Source organism: Mustela nigripes, unplaced genomic scaffold (genome assembly GCF_022355385.1).
Source record: "Mustela nigripes isolate SB6536 unplaced genomic scaffold, MUSNIG.SB6536 HiC_scaffold_25, whole genome shotgun sequence".
Taxonomy (NCBI): Eukaryota; Metazoa; Chordata; class Mammalia; order Carnivora; family Mustelidae; genus Mustela; species Mustela nigripes.
Genome location: NW_026739441.1, coordinates 199,861 through 215,439, shown reverse-complemented (window position 1 = coordinate 215,439; position 15,579 = coordinate 199,861). Strand labels below are relative to the sequence as shown.

Sequence of the window (15,579 nt, the reverse complement as noted above, 5' to 3'; positions counted from 1 at the left end):
ATTGCATGGAGCACTGGTTGTGGTGCATAAACAATGAATTCTGTTACACTGACAATAAATTAAATAAAGAAAAAAAAAGAAGAAGAAGTAGGGTTGGCAGAGATGGGCACAGTGGGGAAGCAGGGACAGGCATTGTGGTGGCCCCTGGAGCCTTCTCTGTCTGAACGCTGTCCTGGGGATGCCCAGGACTCCATGCTCGGAGGAGAGAAGACACTCCCTGCCTCCATGATATCAGAGGAAAGGGATTATGATGAAAGAATGACCATGGGACTTTTATCACTTTTTTTTCAGATTACCAAATGGACATGCAAGGGGGCCACACGCTGAGATGCTACTGGGCCAGTTGCTTGGGATTCCCAGAGCTTATGGAATCCACAAGCATGTGCTCATTCCTGAGGCTCATCCCATCCCAGTCTCACCAAGCTGCACTCTTGCTGATGTAGAGGCTCAAAGACATGGCGTGGAATGAGGTTAGAGTTTTTGATGTGGTGATTATTTTTGTCTTCGAGGATGGAAGGGGCTCCATCACCATGTTGATGAGACACTAGATGTGGCAAGGTCCCAGGCTTGACCTTGGGCATGGGGGATTTCCTCACCTGAGTCCATCTCAAAGCAGGCTGACAGCTGAGGGCTATCTCCTGAGGCCTGGTGTATCACAGAATGCACCACCATCTGCAGAGCCCTATCCACCTCAATTGCTTGGGCACAGGACATGGATTAGCTTCATCCACCACTGAGGTCTTAAAGCTACCCTACCTCAAGCATGCAGAGTTCCCTGACTCCACCTGATCTAACCTGGGCTTCACTAATTGAAAATATATAGAGTGAATATCATGGGGGACTGAGAAGCAGGTTGTTCTGGGATCTCTGAATGCCAGGCATTGGAGTGAGCTCTAGCAAGGACAGAGGACAGAGAAAGGAAGAGGAACCTTAGACCTATGAAGTAACATAAAATCTGGGTATAGAAACGCAGACATCTCCCCACCACACATTTCCTTGAATTGCTCTCCAAGGGGGTGCAAGAGGCAGAGATCCAGCTGAGGACAAGATGTTGACATTTATAGAATGTCAACCTTATAGAATGTAGACCTTATAGATGTCAGCCTTATAGAATGTCAACCTTATAGAATAAGGTTACATTTTTGGAACAGTTTTACATTTAGAGAAAAACTGAGACAATCACACAAAGTTCCAATATATAGGTGCATACAGTTTCTCCTCCTTATAGCATTTTACAGTAATTTGTTTCATCTGTTATAATTAGTGAACCAATATTGGAGCATTGTTATTAACCAAAATCCATAGTTTGATCTTGTCTTATCTTCAGCCATTATAATAAAACAGCGTGAGCTGGATGCCTTGAAACAACAGGAACTTATTTCTCATAGTCCTAGAGGCTGGAAGTCTGAGATCAGGGTGCCATGATAGTTGGGTTGTGATGAGATCTCTCTTTGAAGTTGCAGACTGCCAACTACTTGTATTTTCACCTGGTGGATGGAGTGAGGTGGCTGTCTGGTCCCTTTTCATGAGGATTCTACCCTCATGACCTTATTATCTGCAAAGTCCCCACCTCCAAATCCCATGAGCATTGGAGAGGTACAAGTATTCAGTCCAGAAGAGATTTCCTTAGTTTTCACTCTATGTCCCTTTCTGTCCCAGAATTCCATGCAGGATACCACATTACATTTTCTTGTCATGTCTCTCTAGGCTCCTCTCAGCTGTGAGAGCTTCTCGGACTGGTATATGGTGGAATGTCCCTCATTGCAATTTGTCGAATGCTTTTCTCATACACAGACTGGGGCAGTGGTTTGGGGAGGAAGGTCACAAGAGGAAAAGTGTTGTTTTCATCACATTATATCAGGGAGCATACTCTGGCCGTGGTTTATGACTATTGGTGAACTCGTGATGATGTGGCTGGACTGTATTTGTCAGGTGTTCCCTCTGTAGTTTAATTAGGTTATGAGCTGTGGGAACACAGAGTGAGAGAAAGGAATTGATATTTTATACAGGGTGGTTTATGAAAGGTACTTTTTAATAAGGTGATGTTTAAACAGAAAATAAGAGAGGGAGAGAGCGTCATGCAGATCTTTAGGGGAAAGAAGCAGAGGAAAGACACAGTTTGACCCCATTGCCATAGAATCACTGTAGCTGAAACTGGAGAGCTGTAAGAGACAAAGAATGGCCCAGGAAGGAGTGCTGTTGGCCAGGACCAGGGAGCAGGCTTGGGGTAAGCATTGTACAGATTCTGGGTGGAGCTCACTGGTTTTGGGAGGAGGCTTGCACTCACACTTGAGAGTTTCTCAGGAATTTTATAAGACAGTTGATAGACACTGTTAGCTTGTCATTGGTCACATTGGGAGTGTTGACACCACGGAAGTCTACAAGTACTACAAATCAGGATATTTTTCCTTTCCCTGAGTAGACTGCTTCACATTTACCATCAGGCCACTGCACACAGCATTCTGAAGGCAGAATTGAATATGAGATATAAAGTAAGAAAACCAAGGATGGCTCCAGACTTCTGGACTGCCAGCTCATGTACATGAGCAGTGGGGCTGGGAAGAAAGAAGGTGACAGAAGAGCTAGTGTTCCCATCACAAGGAGGAGGGTGTTTTGTCCTTGGGACTAAGGAGTAGGACATGAAGGTAAAGAGGAAAGAGAATCATTTCTCTTCTTCAAACCAGGAGGAGATTCATTTTATTTAAGACCCAGTGAAGAACCTCACAAAGCCTAGAATGTCTGGGGGTTGGCAGAAATAACTCCCAAGAACATGGATGTAAGCATGCAGTCCATGCCCACAGTCCCCAGATGATGAATGAGAGACACCTGGTATGTGTAGGTGGGACTCTTTTCTCATATTTAGGCAGATACCCATGCATCAGTCCCCAGAGCAAGTTCCCACGGCCCCTCTGAGGACTTGGTATTAAGACCGAGCTCTGAGGTCATCAAGGATTGTGAGAAGGAGCAGAAGGGACTGTGGGCAGGTGAGTCTCTGGAAGAAGCAAGGTATTTGGGGCAGAATTGGGAAGCTTCTCAATGTTCCTTGTCCTTGGCTGCACCCCTCAAGGACTGAAGGAGCAGAAACTGAGGGTGACATGTAGTAGGAGAGAAAGGGAGGAGCTGTGGGACCCATGTTCACAGTTGATTATGGGCACAACATTCAAGAAATGTTCCCAACGTGTTTCTTATGTCCTTGGTGCTATTTTCCTCCTGGGACACCTGTTGTAAAAGGACAGGCAGCCCCTGCTAGAGGACTCTGCCACTTAAGCCTCCCTCCCTTAGGGCTTGATCCCCTCTCTCCATCCCCTCCAGTATCTCCCACAAAGGATCAGATTGGAAAAAATCTTCAGAGCAGCCCTATGGTACATGTCAGGATTCTTCTAAACACAGACATCTTGTGCCCAAAGGAGCCTCAGTTCTCCGTTATCTAGTGATGCTCTCCAAGTGATCCTCCCACCCAGCTGCCTGTCGTTCAGCTTCTCTGCCCACTTCCTTCCCAGAATCCCTAGGACTCTGTCCACACTCTTTGACAGCCATTGACCCTGCCCATATTTTATAGGCTAAATGCCCCCTCCCCCAACACCTCAGGGAGCCTGGACCCCTGAGACTCCCGAGGGTATCAAGGGAGGTATGTCACATGCTCTTTACTGCAGGTGGGAGCTGACCCTGTGTGACCTGTGGGCTTCCCCTTTTCCTGACGTGGCTCTTTCTGGAACTAACTGTGCCTGCTCTCCCTGACCCATAACTTACAATCGGGTGCTTGCTTCCTGTGGACATAGATAGCAGAGACAGTGATGAGCAGCAACAGCTTCGGGCCCAGGGTGAGAGCCATCAGGAATGGAGTAAATGGCCTTGACTCTGGAAAAGAAGGGATAGGAAGCATCATCAGAGTGGGGCACCCTGGAGTCCATTCCCTGGGTCCTCCACTTACACTATCTGAAGCGACTCAGTCTTATCAACACTCTGAAGCTCATGAATTCTTCCCCTGCTCAAGGCAGAATTCGGGGTTAGACATTCATCACCTCACTCACCCCTTTCTTACTGCCAAGTGTCCTTCTTGAGGGAAGAGGTGGGGAGAACGAGCACTCCACAACAGGTAAGTTTGGTTTACTGACTTGGTCATCACACCCAGTGGGGCAGGTCACACAGCCTCTTTCTGATGAGCCAACAGTCTCCTAGTTTACAGAGGGTGGAGAGATGAAGTGGCTCAGACCCAGGGAACCCCCTCACTGATGGCCTGCAGGATGACTCTGAGACCTTGTCTTTGGACCAGGAAAAAGCCAAACTCTCTGGGCCATAGGGACAAATGTCTGCCCGGCCTCAAAGAGTGAGAACAGATATCACGGTCATTGAGGGGCAAGGCTGTTCTGCTTTGCTCCGTGCACATGGATGACTCCCATGTATAGAGGTGAGGAGGGAGTCCTCGGGATGACCTGACCTCAGGAGACCTGTTGGCTGGACAATATCCTGGGGAATCAAGGAAATGGGGTCTAATGCTCAGGAGAGTTTCAAACACAATCAGGCCACCTGAACCCCATTGCCACTTTCAGCTGACATCTGTCTCTTGGACATAGACTGTTGATCTGGAAGGACAGCTTCTGATATTTTTACTTTATACAATGACCCATTTTGTTTTTATATTTGAATTTTAAAAATCCACATATTTTTGGGAATATATAGAGTAATCTTAAAAGAAGGAGTAGGTCCTCAGCATATTTGCCCTAGCATGTTAGAGGATGACAGGTCTCTGCTTTGGGGCTGCTGGACTTTTTCTGAGTTGAAAGAAATTGGCCATGTTTGTACCTGTTTCTAGAGGAGAGCTAGCAGTAGAAGGCTTGAGGAAGTGAGGGTACAGAGAGTAAACCATTCCTCTCCATTTAAAACAACTCACAAAGAGCAGGCAGCTTGCTTGTTCTCTGTCTGAGGCTGAGTCTTGCCGTCCTGAATTGTGTCAACATCTCTCTTTGCCAGTCCTACTTCCTTCGCTCTCTCATGCAGGTGAATCGGGCAGCAAGCAAACCACAGTGAGCTTTCTCTCTTCTCTTATCATCTGAGAGTCTCCTTCCTGGGTCACCTGATGTGTGGAGTTTATCTGGTTGGGGTCTGGAAAGCCAACTCTAATGGGCCCATTTGGACTGGGGTCTCTTTCTGCAAGCTGGTCATGAGGCCCCCAGCCCTGTGGGAGTTAGAGCAGGGTAGGTGTTGGCTTGCCCTGCCCTTGTCACTGCTGAAACCTCACCGTGGTGACCTGGGCTGGTGTAAGCAGAGGAGGGGAGTATTCTGGCATTCTGATGACATGATAATTACAAGAACTACGGGTTGGGTGGCTCTTGCTGGGCATTAACCTTCGGAGAAAGACAGTGCAAAGTGAAGACTGATCACATGTGAAAGGTTATGTGTGAATGTCAGGGGACTTCGCAACAGTGCAGACTCTTACCTCCTAGAGCTGGAGGGCAGAAAAAGCTGAGAACACAGTTGCGTCCAACATAAACATAAGAGTATCAGTGCTACAGAGAGCTGAATTCTCAGCTACACTGCACCTACTGTGCTGGAGTAGGGCCCTGATATGGAAATATGGGAGATGGATACTGAGATGTGGGATAGGGTCAATGGGGCTGAACATTTCAAAGCCCTCTGGGCACTTTGTAATGGGCTGCTGAGTACAAGACAGAGGCTTAACTACTCATCTCCAAATATAGCCTCTCAACCCAAAGGAAAAACAACAAAAGGACAGTATATTCTATGGAAAACTGGCTCTTGGTAGTCCTTGAAGAGCAATGCCCAAACTGCAGAATCTCTGGAGACAAAAGAGAAAAATCTCCACGTCCAAATGCACATCCCCTTATGCCTTTCCCCTCCCACCTCCACCACACCCAGGAAAGGGCAGGAGATGGTGCAGACTCATCTATCTCTCCCACCTCTCCTGGCTCAGTAGAAGCCTGCCCCCTGGAACTCATGTGAGGTCCACCCATGGAGGGCTCTGAAAGGTGGAAGAGGAAGGCAACTGGGCTAGTTGCTTCCATTCTGGAGGAGGAACCTACACCAGGTATCCTGGATCCACACTCCCAATGTCCCAAGCCCAGAGGAGGCCCAGCGGTGGTATTCGAACAAAGAAAAGTCTAGACTTGATAATGTTTTTCCCATTCCAAAAAAAAAAAAGAAAAAATGAGGAGGAGCAAAATAAGCGCAAAGCAAGAGAAGGAAATAAAAAAAGAGAGAAAAGGCAAAGAAATTAACAATGAACAATAGAGAATATCACTGAAATGAATGTGGGTTCTTTGAGAAGACTGATAAACTTGAAAAACTTCCATCAGTTGTGATAATGAAAAAAAATGAGGATTGACACATTTCCAATATCAGAGATGAAATGGGATGCCCAACAGACACCACAAGGATTACTAGGTAATATTATGAGAAGCTCTATGTGCAGAAATCGGACAACTCAGAGAAAAAGACTGAATTTTTCAAAAGCTCAACCTACCACAAGCATCCAATATGAAATGAAGAATTTGAGTAGACCTAGCTATTCAGATTCTATTCAGAGCAACAAGAGAATCATGGAGACCCAGATGTTTCATAGGAAATATCTTTGAAGCATTTACAGGTTGAATTAAAACCAAGTTAGGTCCACACAAAACATACTAGGAATTATTGCTAATTTTACTAAGAGTGTAATAGTACTGGTTTTATAGAAGGAACCATGTCACTAGTCACATGACCACACAAGCATGGACTCCATTTGGAGCTGGATGTGGATCCATGACTAAGTCATTAGTGGACACAATTAAACAACTTCTGCATACCTCTAGTTTTAAGGGAAATCGTTTCTTTTCCCCTTCCTATCTCTAGTCTCCTGGGCAGCAGTGACATGAACCCTCGGTGGCCCAGTGTTGACCCAGGCAAGAGGACAATGTCATTGGGCATGTTAGAAGGAACATGGACCTCTGAAAGATCTTCTGGAACAAAGACTCCTGGAAAACTGGCTTGATGTTACACGAGAGAGAAATAAGGATTGTTTTAGTTGTAGAAAGGGGCCTCTGTAGTTTTTGGGACAATGCTCCCCTGCCATATTTAATCCCCCCCCTTTTTTAACAGGTTGCTGGTCCATCTTCACGGACTCAGGTTTCCCTGGAATAGCTTAGCTCCTCAGCCGGCCTAAGGGCAGGAAATATTCACCATCTGTTCCTCATTGCTCCCTGAGTCCCTTCTGTAAAATTCTAAGTCAGAGGGTTGGTTAAGCAGGAAAAGAGACCAAAAATGAATTGGAATTGGCATAAAGTGAATGTGCTTTGAGCGATCATGACTATTGCTAGCCTGCTGTCACAAATAAAGGGAGAGAAGAGACCCCAGGTGTGAAAACACACAGTCACCCAGGAGCCTGGTCAAGATACAAAACTCCAGGTCTTCAGGGTCCCTTCTCGAATTTCAGAGTGGCAAGTGCAGACATTTTTCATGGTGATGATGGAAAAGCATAGAAGCAATAGAGACCATGCTAGGTGGGAAATAACAGCGGGAAGGGGGTGTCTGGACAGGCATGGTGACTTAATTGTGGTCAGGTGAGGAAAGAGGGAGCAAGAATCCTTGCGCAGGATCACTGAGGCCTCACCCTGGTTATTATGGGTTTCCTGGTCCTTCTGGTGGGCAGAGGCCACGAGGGTATGGTTTCTGGTGACCGGGGGCTGCCCGTCATGCTGCACCAGGCAGGTGAACACCACGTCTTCCCTGTGGGCAGATGAGTTCACCAGGAGCCAGCTTGTCCAGTTAAAGGTCCCATCCTTGTTCTCTACGAGGTTCGAGGCCCTTGAGGCCATTTCTGTTCGGGACACGTTGCTGTTCTCCAGCCAGGTCAGCTGGAGGCGCTGGGGGTAGAACTTCTTCACTTGGCAAGTGACTTTCACCTGGTCCCCTGACGCGGTCTGCTGGGAAACCTCCAAGGTGGGCGGAACTGAAACAGTACAGGGCAGAAGCTCTCACCTCATGGAACAGATGGACCATGGGGGAGGGGCTCGAGAAATTAGGTCCCCCCACACAGCAAGGGAGTCACCCAGAACAGAACTAGGCATGCAGCTGGTGCACAAACACTGAGTTTTTGCATGTGAATGAGATCCCTAAGCACAGTGCCCAGCACACAGTAGGTGTGCAAGGATTGATGGCTCCTCATAGGCTAAGAATGAATGAAATCAAGAGACAGCCCCACACATACATTTGGAACAGAATAACTGTAGCAAAACAAATGACCTCACCAAGCACACAGTGGCATGTAGTACAGCAGGTGCTCAATAATTGGAATTGCTACGGTAAAGTAAGGGAAACTACCAAGCGCAGTGCTTGGTACATGGTAGGTGTTCACCCCGTAGTGGCCATGGAAACAGTAGGAGGTGACGGCACATCTAGGTGCAGGTGACCTGGAGGGTCTGCCAGGGGTCAGACTCCAGGGAACAGAGGGCCTGGAGCAGGAAGCGGGGGGGAGGGGTAGGCTCAGAGACCTGGGGGCCGGACCTGGGCTGGGGCTGGCGGGGAGTGACATCTACCTCTGAGGACCTCAGACATGTTGGCAGTCCCACGAAGAGGAGGGACCCCCTGCAGGGTCACGTGGGTCACCTCACAGATGACCTGGGAGCGAACGTCCCCCGGGGCCAGCACCAGTCTGGTTGTGCTGGAGATACTGTAGGACGTTCTGTTTCCCTCTGGGTCCACGCTGGTCTGGGAGGCTGCCAGCTCATTCCCGTTTCTGAACCATCTCAGGGTGATGTTTCTGGGGGAGAAGCCGCGGGACTTGCAGGTGAAGTTCACTGTCTGCTCCGGCGAGGCCCTGGCCGTGGGGCCGGACACCACGGGGAGAGAGGGTTTGGCTACAAGAGAAACATTTGTGAACAGTGAGCATGACTGTGGTCCTCAGCGCTCAGGAACCTGTAGGGCGCTGTGGAGAACCCGCCACCCTTCTGAGAGTGTGCGGAGGGCGGTGTCTTCTCCTCCTTGCACAGAGGAGGCCCTGACGTTCCAGAGCTGAACTCTGACTCAGGGGTAGGGCCCAGATGCAGTTCTAGGCTTGAGTTCAAATCACCCCCTCACTTCTCTGCCAGGTGACTTCCCACCAATCTGGGCACAGGAAAGACGTTTCTGATGGGTCTGACTGTTGGCATCAACCGTTCCTAGCTGCCTCTCTGCAAACGTCACTGAGGTCAGAGAACATATGCAACAGACTGTATAGTGAACAGGGACCCCTAAAGAGGCCAGAAGTGGGCTGGCCAGCTGACCACAATGGGGCTGTGGCACGGCGAGGCTCTTCTTCTGTGACATGGGACAAGAGGCACTTCTCCTTACCGGGATTGCAGGAAGGGGCAAGTAAGGGAATGCAACTGGTTCTGCTTGAAATTTATCACTGGAAATGCAGATGGAAAAGAGCAGATGAATCAGAAAGTGGCTGACAGTAACCTCAGTCTCATTATAGTGCTAAAATCCCCCTCTGAATATTCATCTGCAGCCCTAATATATAGAGCCTACTTGCCCCTGTTCGGCATCATGGCTTTGGAAATTATTCCCTGTGATCCTTTACCTGTAAAATAAAGACAACGTTGTGAGGAAACTCCCCCAGGGTGGTCTCTGTCTCTCTCTCACCTAGGAGCCAAGCTCCTTTGGTCCAGTTACAATGGGACTGCTCTTTACCGGGGAGACTTCCTGTGGCCTCCAGCTGTTTCATCCACAACAGAATAAATGTCCCACCTTCTCCAGCCCGAAAGTGACAGCCACCCTCCTTTTCCATCTGACATTCTCACTGAAAACGGTTATGGGGAGGGCTCCCTCCGGGTGTCCAGACATGTTGACTCGACAACAACAGAGGGAAGATGTCGGGTCCTGACAGCTGAGTCTAGAATGTGAACTCTCGCTCTTGGAGCCGAACACCCTCCAAGATGTGCCTCAGTCATCCTTAGTGGGCAGAGCCAGGAATGGGGTGCCCAGTGTTGCTGGGATTGCGGGTCCCTTCTTCTCTGTCCAGGCCGGTGTCCCAGGCTGCTCAGTGAAGGAGCAACACCACACAACAGTGGAAAGACTCTGGATCCTGTTACTCGTGAGAAGCCGTGTCCTCCAGGAACAGGCTCGACACTTCACCAGATGTTTGCATACCTGTCTGATCTGGGGGTTCAAAGCTAGCCCACCTCTTCCCATGTTTTCTTAATGTTTACTGCTGACAAAGAGAACCATACAAGATTTACAAGAGTTTCAAGGAGAGGGTGGGCACTTTCACCCACTTTGGCTGGTGCGGAGAGTGTGCAGAGAGCAGGGCTGTGAGTCAGGCTGTGGCTCACTTCCCTGCTCAGGCCGGGTCTTCTGAGCCTCGGTGTCATCTGTAAATGGGCTGAGATGGTCCCTCCAGCTTCGTCCATTCTCAACCAGGGCAACCCTGTGTGGGTAGCTTGGGGAAGAGGAAGGAGAGCTCTCCCAGGAGGAACAGATCTGCCCAGTGCTGGAGCCACCTACTAGTTCTGGTGCCCAGGCAAGGAATGTACAACTGGGAACTCCTGTAACACCTGCACAATCAGGATAAAACCACCCGCATGCCTATGTCCAGGAGCTGAGGGGAGACTCAGTGTTCTTATGGAAGTCAGTCCCTGAATTACATGATGCTTTTTGGACAGATCCGCCACAAGTGGCAGCCTCTGGCATCTTCTCCATCCTGGGCTCTCAGCATAAACAGTGAGTTTATACCCCTTCTCACTGTGATTCTTCTACGTTGAAAGAGAGACATGTCCCACCTCCCTGCCCTGGGTACATTCGTCCACAGGAAGGGAAGGGAATGTGAGCTTCATGAGAAAGGAGCCCTTGCCTGTTTTGTGCCCTGTTTCCCCTGCAGGCACACAAGAGACTGCACACAGTAGTAACACAGTAAGTGTTGAGTTAGAGAAGAGTCAGCCACATGGCAGGGACACTCTCTGGAGGCAGGAGTAAGACTGGGTCATGTGATGGGCCAAATCACTCAGAGTGTAAGTCCCTCATCCCTGGATCCAGAGAGCTGGTCAGGATTGAAAAAGGCAAGAATTATGGATCCACAGACTGGGGTTCTATTCTTTCCCACCATTTATCAGGGGCGTTGAGCAAGCATCAGGACCTCTCCAGGCCTCTCCTTCCCTGAATCATGGCAGCGGCTGAATTCAGGGACATCCACCACAACGCCTGATTCTTAGCTGTTGGTCAGACAATGGAGGGCATTCTTATTGTCTTGTTGTGACAACCAAGGGACAAGAAGGCCCAGGCCGTACTCACCACTCACAGTGACCTGGGTGCCTGGTCCAGACTTAAACTCCACATCATCAGGGGTCCCCTTCTGGAACTTCACACAGTAGTAGGTTCCGGTGTCTGCTGGGGTGATGTTACTGATGCGGATGGAAAAGTCCATGTTGTTTCTCCTTGTGGTGTCTGAAGCATTTGTTACTCGGGGAAAGTGGCCTCCCTGGAAACTGAAGATTAACTCCCGGCCTGGCCCTGTCCCCCTGAACCACTGAGTCGGCCCTGTGGGGATCAGGGAGGTCACGGTACAGCGCAGAGTGGCTGTCTGTCCGGCTGCAACAGACACTGACTTGTCAGGCTGGATCACCTGCAGCCCTGCCTCACCGGCCACACCTGGAGGGAAAAGAGAGCAGTCGTCTCCTCATCCTGCAGTGATCCTGCGCATCTCCTCATGTGTTTACGCACAACAGCTCCCTGACTGAGTGCACACCGGGAGCAACCCTTCCCCCGAGCCTGTAACTGGAGACCCCATCACAATGGAGAAAACAAAGACACAGAGAGGCTCAGTGATGTGGCATAGAGCAGGTTTGACTTTGCAGGTGGATTTCCTGCCTTGGTGACTAGCTCATCTCTGGAGACATCGAGAAACAGTAACCCTTTTCTTCTTACGTGAAGAGTCCTCAAAACCAGGCAGGGACAGAAATCATAGAAGCAGGCTGCTGGTGCATCACACACACACCCAGTGTTCTTTTCCATTTCTTAGCTACTCCTCAGGGAGGAAATTTGTGGTTCACCGTTGCAGAGTGTGAGCTGGTAAAACCCATGCACTTAGCGGTACTTGCAACCAAACATGCCTCCTAAGGAGGGCACGAGCTATTACAGGCACATCCTGTGTGTGCCAAGAACATCGTGTACTTTGATTTCTAGGTCTGGAGAAGACTGGAGTCAGGAAGCTGAACTGCTAGGAGGAAAATGGAAAGAAACAGGAATGCACCATGGAGGGAGACATGGAGGGAAAATGGGAGGGGAGACGGAAGAGGATTAGGTGGTCTTGAGGAGCCAAGGAAAGGTGAAATACCTACCATTTGTGTATCTATATACCTCCTATTTCTATTTTTGCCCACACCTTGCCTCTCAGCTATGCTATGTATGTCCAAACACCGTTCGAACTTTTTCTTAGCTAGAAGTAAACCTCTCACAGCTAACATGTCCTAAACTGAACTCAGTTCCCCACATATCCTTGCACATCTCAGCGGAGACACCTTTATTTTCCCGGATGCTTATGGTCCTGACCCTTGGGTGCCTTTTTTTCCCCACCTCAATTCCTATGCTAATGGCTAAAGACTCCCCTACTGCAGGCACCCGCAGGCTGACCTCTTCCTCTTCCTCTCCTGGCTGCTGTCTTGCTGCAAACCAGTTTACCTTGTTCACATGGAAGCACTGAGCTCTTGAGGGCTCTAGCTACTTCTCTCTGTCCTGTGGTCCTCCATTCTCAACCAAATGCTAGAATGAAACTCGTGTCAGATCGTGTCACTTCTGTCTTCAAAACCTTGCAATAGCTACCATTTCATTCAGAATAAAAGCCTGAATCCAAGGGGTGTTAGAGAGGAGACTGGAGTTGGGAGAAATTGGAAGGGGAGGTGAACCATGAGAGGCTATGGACTCTGAAAAACAATCTGAGGAGTTTGAAGTGGCGGGGGGGTGGGAGGTTGGGGTACCGGGTGGTGGGTATTATGGAGGGCATGGATGGCATGGAGCACTGGGTGTGGTGAAAAAATAATGAATACTGTTTTTTTGAAAATAAATAAATTAATTTATTAAAAAAAAAAAAAAGCCTGAATCTTTGAACAGAGCAGAGGATTCTGTCTCATGCTGTTCCCAATGCTGTTCAAGGAGGCTCTCCCCCCAGAAAATCACATGGCTCACTCCATTGCCTTCTTACTATCTTTGCTCCACGCTACCTGTTTAAATATATCCCACCCTGGCAGTTCTCCCATTGTCGTATCCAGCTGCACTGTCATGTTTTTTCTGTAATGTTCATCACTCTCTGTACCTCTGTTATTTACTGATCTATTGCGTCTATTGTTTCCTGTCCTTTCCTCCACTATGATACAACTTCTAAAAGGTCAACTATTTTGTGTCTTTTATTCATCAACATGCCCTATGTTAATATAACTGTTCTTGTCGCCTAGTAGGTATATAGTTAATATTTGTATAATGTGTGAATTGCCCAATGAGACCCCTTTTGGAGACCATGAAGTCTATTTTCAGTGGAGAGTTTCTCAGGACATTATATCAGAAGCCGAGTTTTCTACATAGATGACGTGGAGGAAACAAACACTTGCATATACCCAGAACTCAGAATACAGAAGCACTTGAGGGAAGCAAACCACAAATATTCCTTACCACACCACCCCCTTCCCCACACTGATTGGAAGATCTGCAGAAATCTCATGGGATCGACCTAGGGTCATAGGGTTTGAAAAGAGCAATGGTTAGACCTGTGAGATCTAGAATCAGACTGCCTGGGTTCCAATCCTACCTTCTCACTTATACTCAGTGGCCTTGGCCCTTTCTGTGCCTTCTTTTCTTATCTGCAAGGTAGGGGTGACAAGAATGTCTCCCTTGGATACAAAGATTACATGACATAATGGACATAGACATTTCCAGGTATGTGTGTGGCACATCGTTAGTGTTCAGGAATTTGGAAAGTTATCACTCATGAGGATTTCCTGAGGCACGGAGGCATCAGTGGACACCAGATAACTGGGATTGGGATATGAAAGTGGATATAATTACAGATGCAGATCACACAGGCAAGAATCCCTGAATTTTTGACGCTTCTTTCCTCAGCCACTTGAATCCAGCATGGAGGCATTTCCAATGTAGCAATGCACAAGGTTCTACTCATTTTACCAAGAGAGAATTTCATTTTTAATTTAAGAGCTTGGTGAGGGGTGAGAGGTAGGTTTAGAGAATTAAAGAAGTAGGTGAGTAGCTCAGAGACAGGGATCCAAACATAGTTCTAATGTGCATTTCACGTAGACTGGCTGCATTATGAGGAGAAAAAGCAAAGTGTTTTCCAAAATCCCATGTGTGTGTGCACATGCATGTGTGTACCCCTCCCCTATGCCCATTCCTATGCATGCACGTGCATGCACACACACACAGAGGTAAGTGCATTCCCTGTATATGTACAATGTGGCCCAGCATGCTAGTATAGAGATTTTTTTGAGGATTAAGTGAAATTATAGTACATGTTAAAATTCAGTAACAATTTGGCACCTAGGAAACATGCAGCACGTCATTAACAAGAGTTTGTGAGTACACGCAGCACAGTGGAATTCTGAAGTCCTCTGCGTGTGATACGTGATGGCTCTTCTACTGTTTGCCTCTCTGTGTTTCTGATGTTTCTGCACTTGGCCTCCACTGAGGATCTAGGCAGCATAACATGGTTAACAAGATGAACTGTGGAGCTGAGTGGGCTGGACATGAACCTGAGCTGCTCCAGGGACTTAAGTAGGTGACTCCGGGCTGGTTACTCTCTCTGCCTCCCCATCTGCAATCAGGAGTACAGTCAGAGCTATCAGGCACGGATGTTGTGAGGATTAGATCAATGAACATACACAAAGCTGTCATTGTTACCCATTGAAGCATTGATTCTTTGGATGCCAGTGGTAACCAGCTATAAGTGATGGATCCCCAGAGGAAATGCTCGGATTCCTGATTTCAAGCTCAGATGAGACTCAGCCCTTGGCTTTCTGTGGAGGGTGTGGGTAGCATACACGTGGAGGCCCTACATGCCCAGGGACAGGGAGTGGTTGAGGAGGCAGGGAAAGGGGAGTCTCCCTCAAAGCAATGCTCACCTGTGAGTCCCAACAGCAGAACCAGCAGCAGGTGAGGAGATGAGCAGGGTCTGGAGGCAGGGGCCCACATGGTGGAGGCCTAATGATCCCGCTCTCTGCAAATGTGTGTGCTGGGGTGATGGGGCCTCTGTTCTGTGGAGAGGAACAGCCCGCCCCTCTGGTGCTGGAAGAGGAAGGAAGCATCTATAATGCAGTCACACAGCTGTGAGGCAGCAATTTGCTTCTGGATTGTGAAACAGACGTCAGGCAGAGAGGCCTCACATGGTGTTAGGGATCTCTTCTTCCATTTTGGGTTGTGTGTGTGTTTTCTTTATTTGAATCTATTTATTTATTTATTTATTTATTTATTTATTTATTTATTTTCAGCATAACAGTATTCATTCTTCTTATGTTTTGGGGGTTTTTTTGTGTGTGTTTTTTTTAAATTCTTATCATGTTATGTTAGTTACCATACAGTACATCATTAGTTTTTGATGTAGTGTTCCAT

General features: G+C 48.1%; 1 protein-coding gene across 2 annotated transcripts; it reads right to left on the bottom strand.

The window, feature by feature from the left end:
• Positions 1-1,189: 1,189 nt before the first annotated feature.
• On the bottom strand, positions 1,190-15,211 carry LOC132008065 (signal-regulatory protein beta-1-like). Of its 2 annotated transcripts, none has more exons than XM_059386456.1 (6): positions 15,093-15,211; positions 11,263-11,619; positions 8,532-8,852; positions 7,607-7,945; positions 3,751-3,858; positions 1,190-1,964 (listed from the first exon to the last, which is right to left on the bottom strand). In XM_059386456.1, exons 1-6 carry the CDS (start codon positions 15,160-15,162, stop codon positions 1,858-1,860), a joined length of 1,302 nt encoding a protein of 433 aa, XP_059242439.1. In that variant the 5' UTR covers positions 15,163-15,211; the 3' UTR covers positions 1,190-1,857. The 2 variants fall into 2 exon arrangements, with proteins under 2 accessions (XP_059242439.1, XP_059242440.1); XM_059386457.1 differs by lacking the exon at positions 1,190-1,964 and adding an exon at positions 2,692-3,219.
• Positions 15,212-15,579: the final 368 nt, after the last annotated feature.